At 46.0% G+C, this 11,274-nt stretch overlaps 1 protein-coding gene and 1 long non-coding RNA gene across 2 annotated transcripts; both read right to left on the reverse strand.

Moving 5' to 3' along the window:
- Window positions 1-1,562: 1,562 nt before the first annotated feature.
- On the reverse strand, window positions 1,563-4,043 carry LOC123160187 (uncharacterized). The gene is made up of 3 exons (XM_044577996.1): window positions 2,629-4,043; window positions 2,444-2,554; window positions 1,563-2,345 (listed from the first exon to the last, which is right to left on the reverse strand). The coding sequence occupies exon 3, from the start codon at window positions 2,157-2,159 to the stop codon at window positions 1,563-1,565; it is 597 nt and encodes a 198-aa protein (XP_044433931.1). The 5' UTR covers window positions 2,160-2,345; window positions 2,444-2,554; window positions 2,629-4,043.
- A 3,312-nt stretch (window positions 4,044-7,355) lies between these two features.
- On the reverse strand, window positions 7,356-8,448 carry LOC123155703 (uncharacterized). Its single transcript, XR_006477578.1, has 4 exons — window positions 8,235-8,448; window positions 8,055-8,140; window positions 7,594-7,679; window positions 7,356-7,502 (listed from the first exon to the last, which is right to left on the reverse strand). It is a non-coding gene; the product is annotated as an uncharacterized lncRNA (long non-coding RNA).
- Window positions 8,449-11,274: the final 2,826 nt, after the last annotated feature.

Here is an 11,274-nt window from a genome sequence, read left to right on the forward strand (position 1 = left end):
GGTTGCAAAGAGAGAGGGGCTTTACAGTTACCCGGTTAACCGTTGGAGTATCAAACGACCTCCAAATGGTACGAAACTTGACAGGTGGTCTACCGGTGCTATACCAAGGCCACTTGGCAAGCCTCGGGCCATTCCGAGAACGTTTAATACCCACTCACAATGAGAGACGAAAGAGGAACGCCGGAGGGCATATGAGCGCCGGATTGCAAAACGGACAACGGGAAAAAGGCTCGGATGCCTGAGACGAACACGTATGCTATGCAATGCAATGCACATGATGACACAATGCGAATGATGACATGATAAAATGCAACACGCAAGCAAATGACATGGCAACAACGGCGAATAACTGGCAGACACCTGGCGCATAGAATCCGGGGCGTTATAACAGTGGCGTGATATCACTTTCATATGCATCATTGGTAAGCACATGGTCGTTGTGGTGCCAACGACAATGGTGCCATGCCATTGTTAGAAAAAATATCGGTGTGATGCCAATAGATAGTCGGTGTGAAGCTAGTTTCGGTGCTGTGATGCCATCAATATATGAAGTTCGTGTGAGGCTGACAAGCACGGCGTGATGTTGTTGCTTGGTATGAGGTGGTGTGAAGCCATCACAAGATCAAGATGGGGCGCTTGATGGAGGCGATGCACACCACTATATATTGATGTTAGAACTAATCTTATCATTATCTTACATGAATATATGCATGTATGTCAAATAGGAGTAGCTTGTACAACTTCCCTAAAGCTTCTACTCCAGCTATATCCATGACGGTAAGAGCAGTCAAATGGGAAAGCGAGTTTGACGTGTGGTTGTCGTAGTTAGGTCCTGTCTGGTTACAAGGACTAGACTAAAAAAGTCCTTTTTAGTCACTATGCAATTAAACAGGAGGGACTTTTTATTAAGGCATTAAAAAAAGACTTTATTAAAGGTTTTTTTTCTTTAGTCCCTGAAATTAAAAAAAAAAGTCTAGTCTCATGCAACCAAACACCCCCTTAGTTAGGAAGTGTTGCAGGCTTGCAGCAAGCAGTTTTAGTACCTGTTTGGTTCATAAGTCCTATGATTTTTTTAGTCCCAACTTATAAGTCTCAAGTCCCTAAAAAGTCCCTACCTGTTTGGTTCCTGGGACTTAACATGGACTAGAAGACCATATTACAACTATAAATCCGTATAAGTCCCTCCTTGAGAGTCTTATTTCATAAGTCACAAATGCCCACTTTAAGTCTCTATAAGTCCCTTCTGTTTAATTTAGATGGGACTTATAAGAACTTTTTTAAGTCCCTAAATCAATAAGTCCCCGTGAACAAACACCCTTTTAGAAGTAAAATTGGAGTTTACATTGACTACAAATCTAGAGAGAGAGAGCGCGCGCGCACTAAAGTTGAGTGCTAGTAGGTAGTACTAGTTCGGTGTGTGTTTGTCGCTCGAGAGCCCTTGCTCGCCTCCGCTTCTCTGGAGAATTCCTTCGTCCACTTGCAGTGCCGACAATGGCGCAGCATGCATGTAAATTGTGTAGTGCTGATCTGCATGAACGGGACAGAGGGTGTGTGCGTGCCTCTCACGTGCCTAGAAGCGCAGATGACTCCACCACGTGCGCCCGCTTCTTCTTGGCGGGCGGCGGGCACTGCGGCACGGCGACGAAGACGGTGCTCAGGTCTCTCGGCACCGGGTAGAAGAGCCGCTGCTGCAGCGGCGCCCGCTTCCTCGTCGGGGCCGGCGCCGACTTCCACGGCGCCGGCGGGCACACCGTGGACGGCAACAGCGCGCTGTCGGCCGTGGTCGGCGTGGTGAAGCTGTTCTCGTCGCCGGCAGCGGCGCAGCCGTCTCGCGGCCCAATTACTCCACCCGTGGCCAGCGGCGTGGCGAAGCCAGCGTCGACGCCGTCATCTTGCAGGAGTGGCGCGATGGGCAGCATGGCGATGCAGCCGCTCGCCCTCGGCGTGACGCAGCCGGTGTCGGCGGCCGCGGCGGCGTCGTCGTCGTCCGCTCCTCCTGCAGCGGCTGACCGCGCGCCGCTCGCCTTCGGTGTGACACAGCCGGTGTCGGCAGCGTCATCATCCTCCCCCGGCACCGCCGTGGCCCGGGCGCGGCTCACGGCCGTCTGGATCGGCCGGAGCGCCGCCAATTCAGAGATTTCCGCGACGTCAAGGCCCATGGAAGCTGGTGCGCGCGCGCAGATCCCACCCACTGCTGCTGCACTAGATCCTCTCTGAAGGATCCAAGAAATAGTTTATGCGAGAGAATTGGCTGAGGTGAGGTGGGGAGGTCGGCAGCGGTGTGATGAGACTCTGCTTGCTTGTGCCTGCAGTTGTACGCTTGATCTGTACTTCCATCGTACGGCCTGCAAAATTAAATAATTACATAAACCTTTGTGATGAAAGCAAAGCATCTTCACGCATCGTATGATCATCGTAAAAAAATAATGTACATAAAATATACCTAAGTTCACGCACTATATCTGCTAGCGCTTCATTTGTCCACTTGTGTACCCATTCACTGTTCTCTTCCCTCCAATCGTATAAACTCCAACCCCTGCCCATATTGGTTAGCCTGCAAATATGTAACAAAGTGTGAGTTTAGTAAATTAAAAATGACACTAACTATTTAGGAATGTCACATCTTACTTATGTGTTTCCTCATCGATACGTCTGGGAAAAGGTGGTGGAATTTCTTGATAGAGACCGAACTGTCTCATTACACGCTCTGGGTTGTAAGGTTCAACACACCACAGGAACAATAAGTTGCAGCGAGTCAGCCAGAATGCACTATCGGTCAACATGCCTGGTGTGAAGTGTCGAGCATCAAAGACCAATTTTAGCTGGTCCTGAGTCCACGGGTTCCATGTGACTTCTGCCTCATCAAGTATCTCAAACTGCTGGTGGTACATAGGGTAACAATTTTTCGCAATATCTGGAGACCAACGTTTCCGTGCCTTTGTCCACCTGGTGGCCATAGTTGCGCTAGCACCCTCGCCAAAGTCATATGGGTATATGGGTTGTACTATACGAGGTCGTCCTACAGGGAGGTATTCCCAGGACCACAACTGTAGAAACTCATAGGCGACACAAAGTAATGGAGCTTTTTGTGCGAAAGAGGTTTTTTGCGTGGCATCACACAAGCCTCTGTATGTATGAGATAGCATGGCAGAACCGAAGCTGTATTTTGGCTGCTCGGGTAAAGGTTCATCTACCATATTCTCTGCAATGTAGATGAGACCAGGGACAACAACGTCCCCATGTGAATTTGGAAATAGATTCCCGAGGAGCCACAACAAATATGCAAACAGATGTCTTTTTCTCGTCTCCTCATTGGCGAAGCTAGATAAATTAAGAAAGTTATCACGAAGCCAGACGAGTGGGATGCCCCGAGGGTTACCAGAACGTTGTGATTCTGGCATTTCCATCCCAAGACGGGCTGCTATATCTAATGCCCAAGATGGAGACACTCGTGGAGAGACTACCGGCTCACCTCTAATTGGTAGAGCAGTGATCATAGAAACATCTTTCAGTGTAGGTGCAAGCTCCCCAAAACGAAAGTGAAAGGTGTGGGTTTCAGGTCTCCACCGGTCAACGAGGGATGTCAAAAGGGATGGGTCCGAACGTACTTGGTCGTCGCATGATGTGAGCCTAGCAAAACCTTGTAGTCCATAAGCGTCAAGGTAAGCAAGGAAATGATTGTGTATTGGCCATGTTTTCTTTATGGTTCGAAGTCTGAAAGGCCGATAATCATGCTTAGTATTTGGTTTCAAAAATAGGTGGCAACGGTGCCCGGCGTCATGGGCCCCCTGCAAAAGCACTGGCACTTCACCCATAACCTGCACACAAACATACAAATATAAATTACGAGGAAGACAGAAATACAAATGCAAATCTAAATTAACTTAAAAAATACAAAGAGATACGATTTACATTAATTATCTGAAGTTAACATCAGGAGTACAATAATACAAAGAGAATGAATTTAAATTCAATATAAGTACACATAACGAGTAGAAATATAAATAGACATGGCGAGTACATATATATCAACATCATGCGTTGTTGTTGGCTCGATACGGTCAGTCTTTGCGTGAATGTCCAGGACACCTGCAAACGCGGCATCGCCTTGGTTCTTCCATCTGGCTATGGTCCATGTCATTGCGATGACGCCTAGACTGACGTCGTCCCTTTGCGGTTCTCATCAAGTCGGTGTTCGGAACCCATTTCGGCCCATCTGGCCACAACATTTTGTAGTTCATATCAATGCCCCAAGCCCAGAACTCACCGTTCCAAGTGTTGTACAGATTGTACATGTTAAAGTACGGCGATATGTATGGCTCGACGCTGATTTTTTGAACAGCAGCCGCCCGGAGCACATGACTGCAAGGGTAGCCCTCAAGCTTGGGCTTGTTACAAGTGCACTCACAGGAGGTTGAGCCAAGGGTGACAGCTTGCTTTTTTGATCCTCTGTGGTGACCCTTAACGTACTTGGCTCGCACATTGACCTCCCACTTATTCCTAAGTGCGTCCACTTTCCTGCAGCCATGACTTTGGGACTTCTTTGCTTTCTCGTCCAGATGTCTTTGCATCTTCTCGGACCATGGCTTGTTCAATTCAACTTGTGCTTTGGCGACGGTGACCCTGTCTGCAAAGTATGACAGGGTCCGGTTCCAAGTTTCTTCAATTAGGGCTGTGATAGGCAGTGCTCGCACCCCTTTAAGAACACCATTGTACACCTCTGACATGTTGCTGGTCATTATTCCATACCGAGCCCCGGTGTCGTGAGCCTGTGCCCACTTCTCCAAATGAGGGCAATTCTCGGTGATCCACTGGCTCAAATTTATGACCGTCCTACGACCCCTCCGGTCTTCTCTCTGCGGCAAGGCCGCGCGGTCGATCTCACCATTGATACCTGCCCATATCGCATTCATTTTGGCTACAGTTTTTTGCATGCACATCCTCTTGAATAACTTGAACCAATCCTTGTTTTTGAATTTGGAGTAAAAGTTTGCTGCCAAATGCCTCATGCACCACCTTCCCTCTAGATCGGGCCAGCCCCACTCTTCTTCTGACGCCTTAATTATTTCAAGAGCGCTTAATAATCCAGTGTTGCGATCAGAAATGATGCAAACACCTTTACGCTCTTTCACGACACCCATCTTCACGCAGCTCAGGAACCACAACCAGCTATCTTTGTTCTCGCTCTCGACCAATGCATATGCAATAGGAAGAAGCTGATTATTTGCATCCGCTGCAATCGCCACCAATAGTGTGCCCTTGTACTTTCCAGTGAGAAAGGTACCATCAACAGATAATACCGGGCGACAGTGCCTGAAGGCTTGTATAGTCTGGGCGAATGCCCAGAATAAGCGGTCCAGGATTAGCTCACCCGGATTCATTGGGTTTGGACGTTCTCTCCGCCAAACTTGAGTCCCCCTATTAGCACTTGCTATTTGATGAAGCATTCTAGGGGCATAAGAATATGCCTCCTCATAGGTACCATACAAGTTCTTAAATATATTTTCCTTCGCATGCCTAGCCTTGCTGTAGCTAACAGGGAATCCAATTAGATCCTCTGCATCTTTTTGCAGAGCCCTAACACTAATGTTGAGACTTCCCTGCACAATTGTTTCCATCGTCTGTGCCACAAATTTTGCTGTCACATTGCAGTGATCTGAAAGAGTCCCAGTTTGCTCACAGGTATGCTCCACTATTTTTGTGATATGCCATGACTGACATACCACAGGCTTCAGTCTAGCAAGAACTCTTCCGCGGCAACCTTTCGCGGTGTGGATGCATATGACCTTCAACTCTTTTTTATCAGACTGCTTCACTCTATGCTGGCGGTGGATGCCGATTGCATAGCTACCCATGCCTGGTAAACAGACTTCTTATCTGGGAAAACTTGCCCAACCTCCAGGCTTCCCGCTCCTAGGCCAGAAGCAGAGTGAAATTCGTTGGTGATGCTCATATCCTGTAAAAACCCAGGTTGCAGTGCCGCCGCGACCGCCCTCTGAGGAGGAACATCTTCTTCTCCGCTTGACTCCGAAGACGCAGAAGAATGATCATCATCATCTAGCGCCTCCGGCAATCCCTCCACGTGTTCGCTCATGTCAACGGCCGCCGACCAATATCCTGTGTCATACACAGGCTGGCCGCCCGTCGGTTCCGATGGGCCGATGCTAGGGGCTGATGTGATGGCCAACTCGACCTCACCACCCCTGCTACTGCATCCGGCAACATCAGTGACTGAAATGAACTCCACATACACCATCGGCTGACCATACATTGAGTTATTGGGATTGCTTGCAAACCTCATGTACGACCCCCACGACCGGTCACCTGTGACAGGCCGCAAACCCCAACGGGCAACTGTCCCATCATTTCCTCCGTCAATGACGAAGGCCTCCATTGTCATTTTTTTTCCTGCATCACTGGGCCAAACACCGCTCGGATGCACCTTCTAACAGCTGCGTAACCCACGTTGACCATGTCTCTCACCACTACTGTAGTCGACTCGCAGAAGGACACATCCACCCCGCATGGACCGTCGCGTAAGACGTTCCCATAGTACACTACTAAATTTTCCATAGTACCTAACCAACATACATGTTTACATTTCAAATAATTAATAACTGAACATTTAGTAACGATGACAACATTTACATATCTTACGACTAAAATAATAATTGTATTTTCATTAGAAATATTCGGTTTGTTTTTAGAATCATTTGCTTAGACTTTAAGGGGTTGTTTGGTTAACGGGTATTTAAAGATCTATTTTTCTCAAACTTGTCTATGAGCGTAACAAACTAAAACTTTGTTTGCTTTTCTCTAACTACCCCAAAAATATCCTAAAATAGTTCTCGTAACATGCAAAAACTTAGCTTCTGGAAAAACGACTATTAGTAAAATGCGGTTTTCTACATAATTTCCTTACAACAGGTTATGACAAAACTGAGGGTAAGTACTCGCTAGCCAAACAACCACTAAACATAATATTACGATAATAACATTTAAATATCATATGAGTAAAATATCTAATTTCTTCCGGCATGATATAATGTTTTTCATATCATACGATAAAATTCATTTATTTACAAATAATAATATTTGCAGCGGCATGACAGTACATCAATATAAAAAATATTAACAAAATTACGGCGTCATTTTATACCCATGTTATGACAAAACTCATGGTAATTACTCGCTATCCAAACAACCAGTAAACATAATAATACGATAATAACATTTTAATATCATATGAGTAAAACATTTAATTTCTTTCGGCTTTATATAATTTTTTTCACATCATACGATAACAATCATTTATTTACAAATAATAATATTTGCAGCAGCATGCACATTATTCACAATACTACATCAATACAAAAAATATTAACAAAATTACAGTGTCATTTTTCACCTTAGCTGCAATATGGATGTGCTTGCGAATGCAATTAAGCGTCAAAATAGTTCCAATAAATATCCGTCGCCGGTACTATATGAACCTCGTCAACCTATTATCACATTAACAACAATATTACACACGGATTTTTCTTCCTGCTAACAAAAGTATGAAAATAGCACTTTCATGTATGTGTTCATCACCTCAAAATGGGACAGCGAAAATGGAAACACAATTTCTTCAATCACGTCTTCTCCTCCTTGTTTGATACTAAGATGAATTATTTTACCTAATTACATACATCATACATTAGCACCTAATCTTAACATATAAAATTTAGATTATTGCGACTTATTAATAAACATACCACATAAAATAACATACCACATGAAATAACATACCGCATGCAATAAACAATTACAGTACAATTTTTTCTTAATTACCGTATTAAGATTTCCCGCATGTCAATACTAATGGACGCACCTAACATTGATGCAACATCTTCAACCTACTATTTCAAAAAAATAGTTTAAATGCTACATCTCTCGTCTGAAATTATTTCTAACCTCTAAGCACTACCATCACATAGCTAATAACGAGCTAAAGGATGAACTAATTACCACCCTGCATGCATAAATAAATAAATGTATTGCAAAGCTCATACCTTGATCTTCAACTTCGTAGTTCACTTTGCACGGCTATTCCTACTACAGAAACTCCAAATGACTCCTCCAAGTGCTGAAATAATGCCTAAAGCAATATAGAATACACACTTAGGAACTAATCAAATAGAATAAAAACATCGTGCATGCGAATGAAACCAACAAAAATGGATAGATCTTACCTTAATCTATCTTTTCTTCAACTTCATCATCCTCAAAATCCAACTCTAAATCGCCCTAAATCACGAGTGAAAGTGCTTACTGAGCTTTCTTTTCTCTCTGTACTTAGAGACTTAGAGAGCAAAGGAGAGGAACGAGGTTACAGAGTGCTTGCGCACGGAGCTGAAGCATGGCATATAAAAGGGAGAGGATCCCTGTAGTGTCGGCAGCCTCGGATTCCCGCGTGTGAAAATCAACATCATCAGCAACAGCATGCAAGGAGCAAAAGCAAAGCAACAAGCACTCGTGAAATTCGTCGTTTGCCGCGCGTGGGAATCAGCAAAAGCAACAACAATCAGTGCCAGAGTGATTCCCGCCCCGCCAGTTTTCGTGCGTGGGAATCAGTGCCAGGACCTCGCCTTCCGTGCACAGTCAGAGCGCACCAGCTGCTGTCGACAGGGCTGGCCGCCTCAGCCAGTGGCGGCGAGGCCCACCGGCGGGGCCCGCTCGCATCAGGGCCTGTCGCCCAGGCAGCGACCGCGCCAGGGCTGGCCGCCTCGCCCGGTGGCGGCCGGGCCCACCTGGCCCGCCCCGTTCCGTCGCGGCGCGACGCAGAGTGGAGATTCCGTTGTGCACCGCGCGGCCGCCTCCTGCGGTGGCGGCGGGGCCCGCCGCCTCACCTAGTGGCGGCAGGTGCCACGTGTCGCCTGCCGCACCTGCCGCCACTAGTCAGGGGGTCCTTTTTGACGTTTTTATCTGCAGATAGTCCTTTTTGACAATAGCGTTCGGCAGGGGGTCCTTTTGGACAAAAAATCGGTCTTTTGTAGTAGCATGTAGGACGAGGAGGGAAGAGGAGGCAGGCGTCGTGGAGGTGATGATGGAAGGTGCCTATTAAACAAGTAAAGGAGAAGCAAGCGAGGAACAGAATTATATGCGAGCAACAAGCAGCTGCCAAGGAAAAGGCCGGGCGCTTGTTATATAGATCATCACCCATGGCCATGTGTGTGTGTGTGTGTGAGAGAGAGAGAGAGAGAGAGTGGCGCAAATGATTGTGGGGGGAATGCATGAGAGGGTGGTGAAACTCTTGGATCCAGTAAGTAGATCACAACCTCCTCCTCCCCCTCCTAAGGCAAGCTCCCATGTTCCAGCTCTCTCTCTCTCCAGCATGATCTGTCTTGGAGCCGGATCAGACGGATCAGGAGCAGAAGGATGGCGGCAGGCAGGCTGCATGGGCCGGATCATGAATTTGACTGCCCCAGGGTTAATTTCTCTGCACCCTGCTCTGCCCTCTTCAACCCCCATTCCCGCCATGCAAGATGCAAATACAGTTGTTTAAGGACGGTGATTAATGTGTATTTAATTACTAGCAGCACTGATCAGAGGGAGCGGCTCAAGAATGTTGTTCCGACTCCTCCTGCCTACCTACCAGGCTGAATACAGGTGGCGCAGGAGGATGTTCACGGCAGCACAGTGCTAGTCTCAAAGGCATGTTCTTCTGTATTGCTTTGCTATAGAGTATAGCTAGGACGTACAACTATGGTTAATTGCCGCCATGTGTATTGCTTGTTAGAGCAGATGCATAGCTCCCATGATCCCATCAATTTTGCATCGCTGGGCGCTTTCTGTACACATGCATGAATCTGTCCTATTGCCACCGACTAGAAACTATATTCAGCAGATTTTCTAGCGCAATTAGTACTGCTGCAAACAAAATTGAAGATTGGGCTGCAGACCCAGTAAAAACAAATGAATGACGAGGCAGGAATCCAATGCCACAAGTTGCAAAGAAGAGAAGATAAATGCTGATGCAAATAGGAGTTGCTGGTTCGTGCGGCCGTGTCATGCATGGCTCTATATACCGGGCTGGCATGTGTGTGGATGCTTCCACCCTCACGCTTTAGGCCTCTACTGCGCAGTATGGAGGCACTGACAGGAGGGACCCACGCCCCTGCAAAGTGAGCTGCAAGTGGGACAGGGGGCTAATAATTTTCGGCGCAGGCTGGGCCGGTCGATCATCCCCACCCATTGTCAGCCGTCAGATGCGCGCTGCGCTGCGCTGCCCATCCTGCATAAAGTCCCATCGTTTCCTTTTCCTCGCTCCGCGTCAATTTCAGAGACACCACAACAGGAGAATTCTGTTCTAAGTAGGGTATGATTAGTGCACGATTGACTCGGGGGCGTCACATTAAGCCATCCTCCCACTCCCCCAGCCTAAGCATGCTTAACTTCCGGGTTCTATTCTCCCTCGTTTCCAAGTCTGCACTTGTTGTTTTCCTGACAATAGTAAGATGTCAATCCTATTAACCTTCGGGAATTTTGCTTGAGCATGAAGTGACACATTTCACTGTTTGAGTTTGAAACTATTGTTTTAAAAAATAATAATTATTTAGTAACACTAATATTTCTTGAATAATTAGTTTGACCATTGTTTGACCACAGTTTGACCAGATTTGACCAAAAATTCAAAATAACTGAAATAATTATTTAGTAACACTAATATTGTAGAATAATTAGTTTGACCATTGTTTGACCACAGTTTGAATTTTTTTTCGATTTTTTTCACTCTAGATCTAAAAAGGCCCGTAACTTATTTTCTGTTAGGTTTTTGAGGATTTTGAAAATGTTTAACGGGGTCCCCCCGTTAAATTTGGATGTAACTTTTCGAGTAGATGATTTTTCATATAAAAAACTTTTTCATCCGAGTTAGTATGTAAAAGTTATGCCCATTTTTACAAATTCTCGAGAGATTTTGCAAATAAAGTCGAAATTCATATTTGTAAATTTTCCCAACAACTAGACCACATATCACATGGGAAACTTATTCTTTTATTTTTTTGACGTTTTCATCATTTTCTTTTATTTTTTTTTTAAACTGAAAAGGCGATCCACCAGGGGGGGGGGTAGAGTTTGAAAATGGGACCCTTAATACCAGTTCGTGCCATGAACCGGTACTAATGCCTCAAACCCCATTAGTACCGGTTGGTGGCACGAACCGGGACTAAAGGTCTAACCCTTTAGTCCCGGTTGGTGCCACGAACCGGGACTAATGGACATTGTACCCTT

The sequence above is a fragment of the Triticum aestivum genome, chromosome 7B, assembly GCF_018294505.1.
Source record: "Triticum aestivum cultivar Chinese Spring chromosome 7B, IWGSC CS RefSeq v2.1, whole genome shotgun sequence".
NCBI lineage: Eukaryota > Viridiplantae > Streptophyta > Magnoliopsida > Poales > Poaceae > Triticum > Triticum aestivum.

Coding starts and splice junctions, on each gene's coding strand:
- LOC123160187 (XM_044577996.1), bottom strand. CDS start 2,159: ATGGGCCTTGACGTCGCGGAAATCTCTGAATTGGCGGCGCTCCGGCCG.